The sequence below is a fragment of the Ciconia boyciana genome, chromosome 6 (genome assembly GCF_034638445.1).
Source record: "Ciconia boyciana chromosome 6, ASM3463844v1, whole genome shotgun sequence".
NCBI classification, from domain to species: Eukaryota; Metazoa; Chordata; class Aves; order Ciconiiformes; family Ciconiidae; genus Ciconia; species Ciconia boyciana.
The window spans coordinates 7,521,611-7,538,229 of record NC_132939.1 but is presented as its reverse complement, the minus strand read 5'-3'; the positions used below and the strand labels follow the sequence as shown (position 1 = coordinate 7,538,229).

At 35.3% G+C, this 16,619-nt stretch overlaps 1 protein-coding gene across 4 annotated transcripts in view; it reads right to left on the bottom strand.

The window, feature by feature from the left end:
* The window catches only part of METTL15 (methyltransferase 15, mitochondrial 12S rRNA N4-cytidine), a 99,532-nt gene that overhangs the window by 51,873 nt on the left and 31,040 nt on the right, over positions 1–16,619 (bottom strand). For all 4 annotated transcript variants that reach the window (XM_072865095.1, XM_072865098.1, XM_072865097.1 and 1 more), the window contains exon 3: positions 6,469–6,605. In XM_072865095.1, the coding sequence (XP_072721196.1) occupies positions 6,469–6,605 (137 nt within the window). The remainder of the gene's footprint in view (positions 1–6,468; positions 6,606–16,619) is intronic.

Below are 16,619 nucleotides of genomic sequence, written 5' to 3'. Positions count from 1 at the left end.
CTTTAGTTTATTCACTACTGCCTGCTAGAGAACAGTGCTGCACAAATTTACCATTTAATGCTACAGCACTATAGCACAATAAGATGATGAAGTGAAGGTATTTTAGAATCCTATTGTACTTTAGAAAAATGCAAGACCACCCATTCACATCAGGTTACAATCTACAGCGTAAAATTGTTCCTATTAAACCTGCCTGAAGCATGAGGCCGGACTACATGACATCTTAAGATCCCTTCCAATGGGAATGATTTTGATATTGTGGGAGGAATTGCCTAAACCAAAACTACCATCCAAATTGATAGATATCAATTATTCACAAAACTCTAATTTTCGCTTAATATTGAAATGTAAAATGACTCCATAACTGTAACAGAAAAACACATGGAAATAAAACAGTTGTTTTAAACCTAATGCTTGCAAACCTTCCTTCAGAGCTTCAAAATGGCCAATATCTCTTCTAAGATTTTCCTACTAAAATAATATGATGATGCAGCTTCTCTCAAGACTACTTAGATCAAAATGGCAGCAATTTGTTTTCCTAAACCAGTAACATATAAAAAGGGCTGTCCCGACTCATTTGACTGGTAATTACATTAAATCTAGCACTGGCTCATGAGATGTTATATATGAAAACAAAGACAAAACCCCAAATTTATGACATGACATTGAAAATAATTTTAATAATTAATATAACTATCAGATAATTTTGCCAAAATAAAAGAAATAACTATATATAGCATTAAAAAGATTAATAGAATCTTGTAAATAGAATGAGTCTTGATACACTGATTTATATTTAAACATTCTCCAAATGTTTCTGTTGCTAAATAGAAGCTTTAGTGGGAATGTCAGCATAACCACATGCCTTGAAACTAGTGTCATTGTATATACACAGGCAGTATTTGGGCATAGCTATGTTCTTAAAAGACACCTTACTCCTTTAAGATGTAAACAGTGCAAATAAGGACTTCTCTTTTCTGTAACCAGTATATGAAGTTTAAACTCAGCTGCTGATGTTGGAAATGGCCTGTAGCCTTCCCAACTCAATGCATGAGCTAGACAGATCTCACAAGTTAAGTAAGAGTCAGATCAGGACAGTTTTTGGTTGCAACTGAGGCAGAGAAAATTAGAGCTCTGAAGTGATTTTGATAAATTTATAGTGTTTAAATTCAGAAGAGTTCCCCACTTTTCTTTTTCAGTACCATTTACTACTGGATATTGTGTACCTCAAAATGAAGAGATACTGTCTTTGTAAAGCTTACAAGGAACAGGACTTCCTTTGTCAAGAAATCTTCCTTTCAATCAGGCAACCTGTTTGCCTCCTTCATTTGAATTTAGTGAATATTTATAGGAAGAGGAAAAACTAGCATTTCTGGTTTTTAAAAGTGGGATTACATTATTCTGGCTTCTTCTACCAGTTTAGTTTCATTTTTGCCATGGTACATCCCAACGTCACTGGCCAGTTTTGGATACAGGATTTGTGATACTTAACTTTATGTTGAGTTCTTGTAGGACCACTTAGAAGGAGTTTATCTGTCCCAGCAATACTTATGTAATAGAAACACTTTGTGAACTTGAAATTATTAGACTGCAGTCTGTATATGGTAAAGATTTTACAGCCCATACAATGAATTAAAACACAATCATCATGTCTGCAAAGAAAGGAAAATTAAGTACACACAAAAGAATTCATTGCAGTTTCAAGTGATGTGATGTTGGTAGTGAAACATCTATAATTACGCTATGTCAGAGAAGACTGACACTCAAACTGACAAGGTTTTAAGAAAGCACTAAAAGGCCAAGTTACAAAACACTGTAAAGGGTAAAAAGGGAAGAAAAACAACTGTTACAAGTAGACTGTTGCATGTGTTTTGTATGTCAGGGTAACTTTGAATTTGGCCCAAATTTGAACCAGGAACTCAATGTATTGAGGATCACATGGTATAAATGAAAGCAAGCAAAGGTTTCTAGTCATTCTGAAACCTGCATAGCTGGAACTTCAGCAACAAGAGAAAGAACTTTTATTCCTTAGGTTTTTATAAGGAACACATTTGCGTTTGTTACCCAAATAAATCTTTTGGGGTTACCCAAATAAATGACAGAAGAACACTATTTTAATATAATGGCATTTAAAGCTCTTTTTAGTGCTCTCAATTGCATTTTTCCATCTCGTACTTAAGGCAACTCAGTTATCTATGTTGCCAGCATTTGAGAGGCAGCCAGATGTTGACATACATGGAGAATTCTTTAGAAAGAAAGCAAGCTATAGATAACTAATTATTTTGCATATATATAGTCATCATTATAATGAAATTGCCTCAATTGCATACTGTTAATTGTATCCCTTGTGCATTACAGTCAAAAGTTAAATAGTAGCCTATATAAATAACATATAGCAACAAAAGCATCAATGCATTATCCACTCAGCTACAATTCACAAGCACTTAAAATAAGCTTATTGCAACTGAAAAAAGAAGTTCTGTTTTCCTTAGAACTGAACAAAATACAATGTATTTTCCCCAGAACATACAACCCACAGCTGATGGTTCTATCCCACTTTTTCTGTAAACTTAGTGTAACCCTGAAAGCAAAACCCACAAGCACCATCACTGCAAAATTTAGAACTACAATAAAATGGTAGTTCAATTGTATGAGGAATGTTATACTATTTGTCCCTACTTTTGGGGCACAATTTCTTATTCTGCTCAGAGAATTACAAAGAACATATTGTCTCCTCTGTGTAGGCTTTGCGTAGGTTTCTCATACTTAAAAGCTTGCAATGATATTGGTTAATTGCCAGATTTCAGCCACCTCTCTAACCTCTCCCTTTCAGTGGGTGTGAAAGGGTTTACTTGTAATATGTATCGCTACTAACTGAATTTTATCTTGTTCTCCTGGATTCTCAGCAGCAATTCCCAAGTTAGAGGCTTCCCCAGAAAGCACGTCAAAGGATTCCCACCCACACACTGAATATCTAACAGGCCCTGACCCATTTTCTCCTTATTAAAGCAGCACTACATATTTAAAAAAATAAAAATAATAAACAGAGAGGCTAAATGAATGCAAGAATTGCAGTTGGAACTCTACCCTCTTCAGATTTTAGTTCTGACAAAATCACTACCAAGAAGCAAAGAGACACAAAGAGACACAAAGAGACACATTTAAAATACAAACATCAAATGTATTTTTCCTCAGTGTTTCATTCAGTGACTTATTACTCCAGCTGTCTTTCGGCTAAGTAGAAGGAGGACTTAATTTATTAGTTCTGAATATAGAAAAATGCCCTAATTTAGCCATACTTATCTCCTCTTCCAACCATATCTTTGGGCATATTTCTGCAACTTGAGCTTTAATAATCTTGTAACTCAGTGACTTAAGATATAGCATGCTTAAAAAATGAAGCCTTATAGTGAGTAACAGTTGGAACTATATGATTTTACTAAGATTAAAGTTACCTAACCAGGATAAGCAATAGCAATTAACACTGAATATTTAGAATTGAAGTTTCCTATGCTAGGATGGACTACTGCAAATACTACTGCAAGACTTGAGACCCGTCGTGTTAATAAATTCCAGCATATCAACTACATCTCCAATTAAACAGCTACAATACTATGTTTTAAGTAGAAACAAAATGGCAACAGAAAGTTCATTTGATGTATTACTTTCAATTTGCCCATTGCATTCACAATTTCAGACACAGTGGGAATCAGATTTTACTGGTGATGGCTGTAGAACAGCCTTTTTCCCCGCCTTGTGCGATCACCTCCAAAGGAAAGTGAAGCACTTCAGCAAGTCAAATAACCTCTCCCAAAACAGCAATGTTAAACAGAAGAGATGGAAAACACACCCTGGAACAGAAAAACAATGGAGAAGTTTATACTTCTGTGCTGCAGTTCTTGAGTCAGTTATATCTATGGCTGTGCTTCTTACAGAAGGGACAGCCCTACGTTTCTCTCAGCTTGCAACTGCATGCTGCCATTGTCATTTTTAAGATAGCACAACCATTTCTGTGGCTCCCCAGTGAACCGGGGAACTATTTTACCTGACAGTAGACCTGACCAGATAAAGATGTCAACTGGATGAATTCCCTGAGCTTTTGATGCCAACACAGATTTGAATTAAACTGATAAAATTATGATAAAAGATTTATTTCAAACACAGTGCAGAAAATGGACAATAGAACCCCATAATATTAGATCAACTATCTTTTAATGAATACTGAAAGAAAAAATTCCATTTCTGAAAGCTCCATATCTCATAACGTAAGTAAATCCTTTATACTTACAACTGATTTGTAAGCAAACCCTAGCTTTACCTGTTATTTATAAATTATATACTTATATCTCGCCCTTCCCCCTTTCAATTTAACAATGCTTTATGCAACTGACTTCCCAGAGAAAGCAGAATAATAATGAGCACATATATCATATATGAACATTCTTTTACCTTAATTTACAACATAAACTATTATGAGAAAAGACATATTTATGTTCTGAAAAAGGACCCACTTGTTCTTTCCAATAGGAAAGATGGGAGATGAGGGAAAACACCAAAACAAATAAGAATACTGCTCTGTATCATACAATATATATTCAAGTGGCATGCAGTCATCTTTCAGTGATTAAGATTTTTCTCTAACAACTTAACACTATGTCATTTAAGAATCCACTTCACTCTGATGGTAACTTGCATCTATAAAGGTGGACAACTCCACGTTTGGAGTCCAAGCGACCAAGTTTATATGATTTTATGAACAAAAACAGGAACTAGGAGACCTCCTTTGTTTATAAAGCCATAGTAAGTTACATTAACTGAAATACTATATTGATTAAAGCTCATCTTTTCACAAACATAAGCAAGCAGAGAATTAACAGTGTCAATCATTGGCAGAACAACATCCAACACTTGTAAAATCTTTTCATCTACCTGGAAGATAAACTTCCTTCATGCCCAGGTTTGCATAGGATACTTTACAGACAAACATCTATTGAATCAGAGGACTATTCGTCATCGTCTTGTGTTGTGTGACTGCTTCTGAAAACTTTTATTAGATATGATTAACTTTAATTTGGACTACATATATTTTTTTCTCACGACACAAAGAACAGAAGACTTTACAACTCAAATGACATCTGGTGGAGTTTGCAGGCTTAGTTTAAAAGAAAATGAACTTTCCTTGCCAATATTGTCCATACTATTCTGTCAAAATGAGCATTCGCTGGAGAAGTAACAGTTGAGAGAGGAATTCCACACATTTGTAAGTATACACTGCATGTCACTTCAGCCCACAAAGAACTGAAAATTTAGAGAAATATATTTAAGTGATCTTACAAAGCATGATGACTAGAAACCGAGCTATGCTTTCTTGTCACATGCTTACATTTTTCCCACTGGGCCTCTGACAATGGCACTCGAAGAAAGGAATGCACAGTTTAGCCTTTTCTTTTAGAAAACGTGAGGAATACCTTCTGCACTGCTCGAATACTACTGCTGTCTTAGAACTCCTTTTTATGTAGGGAAACATGACTGAACAACCAGGTGTTTCTTTATCTCCTCTTTCAGTTTTCTTCTTATTGGAAAGATTTGCTTCTCCTCATGTAAAAGCTCTTTTGAAATAAATACTCTGACATTTTCAACATGATAGTAAGTGTCCTCTCCTTCCTACTTTCCCTAAATCTCTTAAGTATTAATTATTTCATATTATTTAATTTTGTATCTACCTATTTTTACTTCTTGGTCAAATTTAAACAATAGCACTTTCTGAAAAGCTCATATGCAACTCTACATATTGCACACCTTTGCATTAAATGTATTCATGCTCTGACTGGGCTGTTTCTTGAATAAAATAAAGGAACAAGAACTTTGTATAATTAAAACCTAAAAATCTGCATTTAGCAATTCTTCATTTAGCAAATTCAGCACTCTATTTAAAAAGAAAATTGAAGCATGAGCTTTACACAGAAATAGTAGCTTAAATTGTTTGGTAATTTCTGAAGCCAGTGGCAAAATATTTAGCAAACCTAATACTGGATTACATTTACTTTTTAACAATATTCATAAGCCATATTTAAATTACCTCATTAAAGTATTTTATTCCACCTTTTTTGTGAAATATTTACCACAAAGTGTATGTTTTTGTACAGCTCTGCCATCAGAATCATCTCCAAGCAGGCAGAGCACATGAATCTTTTTAAAATCAATTTTTTAATATAAAATTGGCTACTTGATGCATACTCAAAATTAACAAAGTACAAAATATGCATTTAACTCCAAAAACCTCAGAAGAACTTGCATGCAATTACTCATAAATAAATTGAATTGGGGTACATACAGCATATAATGCTATTCTACAACAAGCCATTAAAACCTATGTATTAAAACTACAAAAGTATATTAAATTGTGTATATAATACCACAGTATCAACCTTATCTCAACCATATTTAAGACAGGAGAAGACAACTTACGGGTACGATTCTGCAAGCCGCTGAGCTATTTTATAGGCTGTGGGGTCTCTGTCTAGGGCATATACTGTAATGTCACTGGCTTTCTCTAGCAGAGCTCTAGTATGACCTCCGGCTCCAAACGTCATATCAAGGAAACACTGTTGAGTAAGAAAGACAACACCATTACCTTAGAATAGAAAAGTGATAAACCAACAGTTGATTTAAAGCTTCGTTTGCTAATCCCTGTCATATGCTGGAGGAAAACATACCATTCAATATAGTCACAATACATTTTTGGAAATATTTTGTGCAGAATTGCAATCATGTCAGCGTAATCTTTTTAGGGGTTGTGACTCCCCTGCCAATCCTTCCAGAACAAAAGGACAATCATTTGGTACAACCAACTGGAGCTTCATAGTCTTCCCATTACTCAGAATGTAATTCTGAGTTTAGAGGAAAGCCACTTGTTTGACTGCTTTGTTTGGACTTGCTCAATTTGAGGCATACAAAGATATATAGGACATGGGACTACAGGAAGCAATCAGCACCACCTGCTTTGTCAGAATGTGTCTAAAAGGAAGGCTGCTGGATTTGTGTATCAATTAAAAAAATGACAGTATCATAGTTTTATATCACAGATCAAAGTGGGATGGCAGCAGAGGCACATATATATCCTCACTGGGACTAACCTAACTACCACAGAAAATACAAGTTTTCAAGACACAGTACCATTGATTTTGGTTTCTCTGTGCAAGGACAAAGCTATTTATTTAGGTTACCAAGATACAATGAAGCCCAATCCTGCTGTATCTTCTCTACCACCATTACATGTGTTAATTAGATGCAGAATAGCATAGGAATAGCCACCTTAACAACAATCCCATTTCAATTGCTGATGTGACATACTCTATGGGCTTAAGTTACACTTTTTGATAAACAATGTGTATTTCCATGCTTCTGAGGAATACTTACTGCCCATGAACATATACCATGTCCATTTTTTGGATACTCAAACTAAGACTGGAAGATTTTTAGTAATACCAGGCAGACACAGCCATCCTCTCCAGTCTTCTGGAGTAAAACTAAAGACACATTCAAGGAACTTTGAATGCCTTCTGACTAAAACATACATAGGTACAGATTCAGCACAAGTTGAGTAAAATTGGGCATTGAAATTCTTCCTCTAGCAAGTCTCTCAGAACTCAAAGTTCCCGAAAATAAATGGAAATTTCACATTCCTGCCATCAAAAACTTCACAAAAAAAACCCAAGAAAGACTTTCTATCTCATACTTGAGAAGGGTGATGGGGTCATCAAATTTCACAGACATAAGGTGACTTTCACAGAGATAAGGTGACATCATGGAGGAGAACGTCTGGAGCAAATGGTTTGCTAGCAAAGAGGGAAGACTGAGCATCTGGTGTGCAGCAGGTCCCAACACGAGAAGGGAAGGAAGAAGCAGAAGGGCAGCTGAGAAGACTCTGGAAAGGTGAACACTGCTCTCCTAATGGCTCTGCAGTTTCTGTAGACTCATTCTAGAGAGGTTTCTGTAGTCCATTTGACCAACAGGCTGACAGGGAGGCTTTGCTCCTGAGACTTTCCTAAGAAACAGTAACCTGGGACACAGTCAATCACCTTGAACCAAGGCAAGTTGGGCTATGATTCCACTATCAGGAGAAACACAAGAATATTAGCTACAACTTCATGCTGGTTTAAGTCTTGAAGCTGCCCCATGCACCTTCCTCCTGTCATGGTCTCGCAGCTGAAACCAGAACACCTTCTTTGGCCTGACAACACTGGCACTTAACTGCTTAAACATCAAGAACTATCTTGTTGACAGAAATAACTGGCTCTTCACTTAGCAATGCAGAGGTTCTATGACTGCAATTCCACTTAGGAAATATTTCCTTTTCAAATTACTAAAAAAGTTTCTATACTCTAGGGAAAACATACTGGCATTTAGAAAAAAACACTGTTTTGGGGGTTTTTTTTATTGTTTTATGACAGTGTATTTAAACCAAATTAGAAATGCAACCTGTCCTGGTTTCCAGCTGGGATAGAGTTAATTTTCTTCCTAGTAGCTGGTGTAGTGCTGTGCTTTGGATTTCAGTATGAGAACAGTATTGATAGCACGCTGATGTTTTAGTTGTTGCTAAGCAGTGCTTACACTGGTCAAGGACTTTTCAGCTTCCCATGCCCTGCCGGGTGCACAAGAAGCTGGGAGGGGGCACAGCCAAGACAGTTGATCCAAACTGGCCCAAGGGCTATTCCATACCATATGGCGTCATGCTCAGTATAGAAATTGGGGGGAGTTGGCCGGGGGGCAGCGGTCGCTGCTCAGGGACTGGCTGGGCATCGGTCGGCAGGTGCTGAGCGGTCGTATCACTTGTTTTTTCCCTGGGTTTTGTTCCTCTCTCGCTCTCTTGTTGTTTCCCTTCTCATGACAATTTATTATTATTATTATTTTGTTGTTGTTCCAATTATTAAACTGTTCTTCTCACAACCCACAAGTCTTCTTACTTCTGCTCTTCCGATTCTCTCCCCCATCCCACCAGGGTGGAAGGCGAGCGAGCAGCTCTGTGCTACTTAATTGCCGACTGGGGCTAAACCACAACACAACCGAACATCATCTTCTCTAGTTTCTGCATCTCTGAATTCCTATAACTCTTTCCTCTCAGTTGATTTAACTGACCTCTGTTGACTAGGAGGAAATTGGACTCCATGCAAGCTAAACTAAACTAGAAGAACAGATTCTCCATATCTTTCAATATGAATACCTGGGTTTTGGGTTTATTTTTCACTTCTCAAATTATTTTTGGATATGAAACAGTTTTTGAAGACCACTTATCAAGCACAATCATATTCAATAAAAATTAATGTGAACTAAACTTATTTACAAAAATTATACACTCCAAAGCCAAGCACCTTGTAAAGGAAATTTTGTAACTTATCCCTTGAAAGAATTAAAATTCAACCACAAAGTCCCTTTGGATAAAAATGGAAATTCAAAAGCAGTGAAGAACAGATTGAAGAAAGACCAAAACATTTTTCCAGATACAGTTTTTAGAAAACATAAAGGCTTTTCAAATGGAAATCCCATAATAATAAAACTGAATATTTATGAAACTAATAATCCAACTCTACTGTGGCTAAAAGTAAGTGAAAATTATGATCCTTTATGATATTTAGATTGTCATGATTTAATTTCTTTGTGTTGTTCATCATGCTTCCTAAGCCTATGCTCTAGAAGCAGAACTTTCCTATAATATTTTACAAAGTTCATGGAGAAAAAACAAATTTAGTTGTCTCATCTTCCAATATTAAATTGCACAATTAGTATGAAGAAACAGAGAACTGAAAAAGGATTTTTTTTTTTTGTAAGCAGCATGTATAAGATAAAGTTATGTTACAGACAATATAATATCCATACTATATAAATGCTCCCACAATCTATTTAAGCATTCTGATTTATCTTCTGCCATAACAAAAACAAAAGTATATTCACTGAAACCAATTTGATAAGCACAAAACTGAAACAGTCAGAAAAGTGTGGGTATTATTTAAAACACAACTAGCCACAAGAATTTAGCTACGTTTTGAAAATACTTGCATACATAAAAACTCCAAGCTACCGGAAACATTTATTTTCTCTGTAAGTTCTCACATTATCACTGTTGATTAGATTCAGAGAACCTCTCTTATGATAGAGGGTTCATTTAGTATGGGTTTGTTGGGTTTTTTTTCCACTGTACTGTTACTTGTACTATCCTTGTAAAAAATCCAATACTGGCTATTGAATGGGATATTAAACTAATTACTAAAATATGTCTTACCTCTCTTAAATGAAAATTAATATAAAAGTGTAATTGTTAACTCTGCATTTAGTTTAGAGAAATGCAAAAATTAACATGAATTCTAGAAAATATACAAAATCTCTTAAATTACTCTTACTATTTCTAAGAGATATCTGATATTCTTTGATTTCCACTCAAGTTATTTCCATTTAATCCTTACCAGAAGTAATGCACTCAAGCAATAAACAGATCTTTCACTTTTATCTTCTATTTCTGTAGAAAAATCCCTTTAGAAAAATGTGAAGGAACAACAGAAAATTAAAACCACCTTTTTATTTCTTGCATAGGATTAAGCCACTCAGGAATGTACTCACACTTGGTCACAAGAGTCTCAAGTGTCATTTAGTATTGCACTTATTCTGCAGCAGCTCAAAACAATCAAACCCAATTTGAATTATATCATAATTCCTCTTGGAAAAAATAGGATTAATCAACATGAGTAACATCATCTGGGTTGCATTTGGTTGTTTTGTTTAATAAAAGAACAAAAAAATGCTCTTATTTGATATCATAGCTAGAAATCTAGCACTAAAATTTTTGAAAACCTCAACATTGCCTTTCCTGAAACAGAACTACAATGTTGGCAGGAAGAGTCAAGGAAGGCATAGGAAGTGCTAGAAGTAAGCAGCTACTTACTTGAAAACAAAAGTGTAGAACAATTATTTTATTCCACTTAAAACTCTAGTAAAGTTCCAGAAAATATTTCTTCACCAATGGGTTTAGCAATTTGCTTATTTCTTGTACATCTGTTCTTTTTCTAAAGATGTAACTCTTCTTTGGTGATCTCTAAAAAGTGTTACACAGATTTGAGCCTTTCTGCCTTTCTCTCACCAACACTTCCATACAATGGAGAAGGTCCTTTGTTTCATCAAGTCTGAATAGCAGAAAGTGAAAAGATGAGTCAGGGACCTTTTTGGCCAAGCATATATCCAGACAATTTTGCAATTTAAGCAATATTTAATATTGTTTTGTTTGGGTTTTTTTTTTTCCCCAAATGACTTTTTGAAGATCTTGTGGCTCATTCAAGAATATTTGTATTTGTTATTTTGCTTAACAGTCTCACCTTTCCTCACACACATCTGCCTCTGCTGTCACTAATTTTAAATTTGATAAGCCCCTATACATGCTAAATATTAATGAACCACACAGATGATCTTATAAATAAACCAAAAATTAATACTAGCAATGCAAAGGAGAGAAGAAAGGAGAGGATAAGGTTCATTGTACCATGACATAGCGACAAGCTCTTAATATTGTGACAGCACCTAGTAGCTTTAGTTAAGAATTCATGCAAGCGTTCACTGTGACTAAACACATGATCACCAAATTATATTGCCTTTTTTGAAAAAAACAACACAAACTAACCAAACCTTTAAGCAACAGCAGACAACACTAACATGATCTTTAAATTGGGAGCACTACATAGAAGAGGATACAGCTCTGATTCAAGCAGAAGTGACTGCAAGACTGAATACACAGTGCTGGATAAAATACTGCATCACCAGCATTAATGGAAAAGGCTAAAGCACTTTTGGCGTCCTAGCCAACCTAATGAAGGCTACATTAAGTACATTTTGGCATAACTTTTTAAGGCAAATAAAGATCTTCCATGGATATTCTTTGAACTGCACAGACACATATGCCTAAATTAGCAAGCAAGAACTCATACAAATGCCTCATAATGTAGCTGTTCCACTGAAAAGCAACATTTTGCATCTAGAAGCTAAAAAAAAATTATCACCTTAAGTTATCAAACAAAATAATTTTATTATTAACACAACTATTTTGGAGCATTGATCAGATTTGAAATTAATCACTGTACTATACTGCTTCATAATACGCTTTCTATATATTCCATTCATCTTTCATGCCTGAAATAAAAGAAAGATGCTTCATTTTTTTTCTTCCTCTCTCTTGCCTAGTGGGTTTTAATCAAATAAAATTAAATGACATTTTATCCTTCTGGTCCTATAAATACCGGAAAAGATTATTACATGAATTCCTCCTGCAGTGACTCACCGTTCCACTGTTAAGTTATGATAGCCCCATCAGAGCTCCCCTCGGGAATTTTATAATCAGTTTGTGACTGTACATTTTAGAAACCGTTTGGCTCTTTCACAACATACAGATAGCAACAAACAAAAACTTTATAGCCTTCATTTTACAACTACCTCTAAGTTAGTTATAGAGATACAAAGAGTTCATCTTCTTCATTTTTGTATACAAGACTTTCCACTGACAAGCTATCTCCTCATAAATACCTTTTAAGCACTTCATTTTACTGTGACTGAAGTCATCTATAATTCCACTTATTATGTTCCGCATCTAATAAAGTTTACTCCACAATACCTGACAGCCTTTGCAATTAGTTTTCCTTTACTAACAGAATGAGATTGCAGAACTGATACAAAATTGAAAATCAAACATGACATACATAAATTAAAACTACACGAGACTTACCTTAAAAATATGTAAAATACAAGTCTTCCCACTAGTTCCACTAATTTCTAGTCTCTGCTTGCTTTCTTTTTTTAAAAGCAAGAACTTTGTCATGTTCTGAAAGTCATTTGCTCCTTTAGATGTACAACTTTATTTTCCGCTACTGACCTTAATTCTTTCAAGCACTTCATGGTGATCAGCTGATCTTTCACAAAATGTTTTTTCTTTCTCTTGCAACCCTGACAATCTCAAAAAGGACTCTGACAAATTGTACTAAATATCCAAGACATCAGGAGTTGGAATACAGTACCTGAGTACTATGCCAAACGCTATTCTATCCCGGGCATCAGTTCTTCATGAGCAATCTCTCTCTTCTATCATTGACCACACGACAGACTTCTGCTGTTTACCTTTTGGTGTAGACAAACTTGGGTCTCACCTTGTTCACACTTAGAGGATATCTAAACACCATTATTATGCTATGATTAACTGTTACAGATAAGGCATTCTCCATTGCTCTTTTCAACAGGTAACAGGAATTTCTTCTAAAAACTGGAGAGCCTTTTGTTCCCCCAAAAATGACCTTGCACTGCATTATTTTTTTCTTTAACCCCCGGAACTGTTTATGCATTTTTTCTATTAAAAAAAAAAAATCTGTCCTCTATTGATAGTGACCATCCTCTCTGCCTTCAGCAAGTGTTATCACCTGAACCATCTTAACGCCAAGTTCACTGAAGACGTACACATGCTCACAGAAGGGACAACCATACAATTATTCCCCTCTGATGCTCTTGTATCATAATGTTTACATTTTTCCGTTCTCGTCTGAAGAAATTTTTCTTTAAGTGGCAGTCATTCAAGTGTAGCAGGATAATGTACTGAGCAGAACATTTTGCAGTATCCTTCAGAGTACATTTGTTGGAGTATCCTCCTCAGAAATTAAATGCTCATAAGGCTCAAACAGCATAAGCGAATCACTTGGAAGATAATGAAGACAGTTATCATGTCAGTCAAACATGGCCAGTCATGGAAAGACAAACTGATATTACATATATTACAATGCATGACCTCTATACAATGTAGAAGTAACTCAACTTTGCCATTTGCAATATATGTATCAAAAATGGTTCAGATGTAGTTTTAAGAGGAAAATGTTACTCACTAGTAATCCAAAAGAAGGGAAAAGAATCCTACTTAATTAGTCACCTCTTTTAGCCAATAGGAAGGACAGACTTCCTGATGTGCAAAAAAGCCAGTCAAGAGTAGTGCTGTTTTCAGAATAGAAAACAATATGAATGCAAAGTTTAAAACATGAGCAGAAGAAAAATTAACTTGGAAAAGATACACACTTCGCCAGTACCGTATCAATATTATATATGAATATAATATTTTAACTGTGATACATGCCTACTGGAGGTCTTTCTACCCAAAACTGGACTTCACAAACAATGAACTGGAATCACAGAACTTTCCTGTGGGAGGTAGAGAAAGCAAATATATCCACAATCCCTGCTGCCACAGCTGAGACCACAGCCCCAGTCCCAACAGTCCCTCACCTTCCATGTTCCATCTTCCACAAGAAAAATCAGGAGTTAGAAAGAGTAACAGTTAAAAAATTAGTATCTTTTCAGTGCTTGCATAATGTATTTGTTTTGAAAGTGCAGGGCACTCTTTCTACTTTTTACAGGCTTGAAACAAAAAATACCAGAATACCGATTTATTTGAAACAAACTTTGCAAAGAAAAAGGGAAGAACAACTATGCAGCATCCAAGCTACGCTACCTAACTTTTCAGCTCCTTAGAAGAAAATAAAATACCTGGTATCTACTGCTTGAGGAAAGAAAAATAAAATGGAGAAAGACTCTTTCATGCAATTGAGACATCAAACATCAAAATAACAGTAATTTTTCTTGACATATTGTTATACTGGATATTCTAAAAAAATATAAGTTCACAAAAATAAATGGTTATGTGATGAGAGCAATGACATATTTGTACACTACTAAAGCCACCATCTACTAGTGTATTACAAGCCAATCACGACTAGGTCAGAGAGCTTCTCTTTGCTTTCACCAATCTTTCTTAGTGGGATGACAAGCCAACATTTGTCACAATAATACAGTTTCCACATTTGAAATGAGTGCTAGTGTTTTCTTGTAAATGCAAAGAAGGTCAAACTACTAGTATGCTTGTATTTTGAACCAAGATGCTTGTTAAGGCTAACAATAAATATTTAATTTATTACTGCATTGCCAGGTGCTGTTGGTAGGTATCTAAGTACTTACTCTTATTTTATTTGTATCTATTCAATCACTTTTTGGAAAAAAAAAATCCCAGGAACAGAAAAGTAATATCATAAACAAAATAATCAACACACTGCAAGACTTTTTTTGCCTCTTCATTCTCCTGGTGTTTCTATGATAAGTCATGTTCTCTAAACTTGTTGTCTGAATTTCCTTGTCATTCACAACAGAAATTGTTCATTGTCACAACACAACTTGTTTTCCATTCTGCTTTATTTTTCAAATATCAACTCTAAGTGTATTAAAGTATAAATATATCTGACCTCTTGTTCAAACATCTTGAATTTGCCACAGCTTACCGTTTTCATACACTGAACTATTTCATATACATGTAAGGAGAATAACAAACTCAGTTGAAGTGGGGAGCAGTGACAAGGAATTCTATAAGAATCTTTTTCTAGCAGTGATTTATTTTTTTTTTTCAAGGAATAAATAGCTGATCTGCTGTATGCTTTTATTACCGCATTTTTCACAACTAATCACTGCAAAGGTATGAATTAATACAGACATTTTAAAAAGAATTACTGGAGTAAATGCTTCTTGAATAAAGCATATAGACTATTGTTTGGGCACATATTTTAAGGTCCACAATGGGAAGAGGCAGAGTCTCTTCTCAGTTCCTTAGTCTTTTCTTTCCCTTCTGTAAAGCTCAAAATCGAAAATGAACGCTCAGTGCTGGCCTTTGTTAATAGCAACATCACTGAACCTATAGTTTCAATAAAGACAGACAGAAAATTCATCAAAAGTAAAAATCTAAAAAGTGATGATAAGACCAAGGAAAATTATATTCAAACATATTTCCTTCCAAGCTTCTAAGAGTAGGGATTCTGTTAAACTACAACATGAAACAGAACTTACTCATACTACGGAAGAGGATGGTGATCCGCCAAAGAGAATTTAAATCCTATTCCAGCCAACAGGCTGGACTGAGAATGCCCAAGATCCTAAATGGGCTTCTGTTAGGAGCTAGTGGCAAACGCTGCTTTAAGAAGGCAACCTTCCCAAAACCACAGCTCACTCCACATCCACCCTCTACACAGTTTTATAACAAATGTTAAGATTGGTATGCGTGGAGAAGGAATGGGAACCTCTGGGTGTGAACACATCAGGTTTAACCCCCAGAGACTATCAATAAGAATACAGCTAGTGCACGCATAAATATGCGTACATATACAAATTGCTAACAGCAGGAAGAACTACCATTTGAAAAATTAGTGTTTAACAAAACAACTTAAAAATATTAATCTTGGAACTGTTCTGATGTGCAGTGTCCTTCTTCCCAGCTAATAGTAGTAACTGATGAGAACAAATGAATATGGCTCATCCTATTCCAACTCATTTTCTGAATTTCAATAGAAGACCAATTACAACTTCAGTGTATGAGCAAGTATTTTTCATCCCAGAATACATCTGGTCAATATGACAGAAGATGGGAGAACAGGCTCTGTTGTTTTGAAATCTAGAATACTTACCAGAATTAAGTTACAAACATTTCATTCAAGCCTTTTCAACAGCTATTCTGACATTCTTCCAGATACAATAAAAAAGTATCAGTGCTGGCATACTGTTGAGGTTTT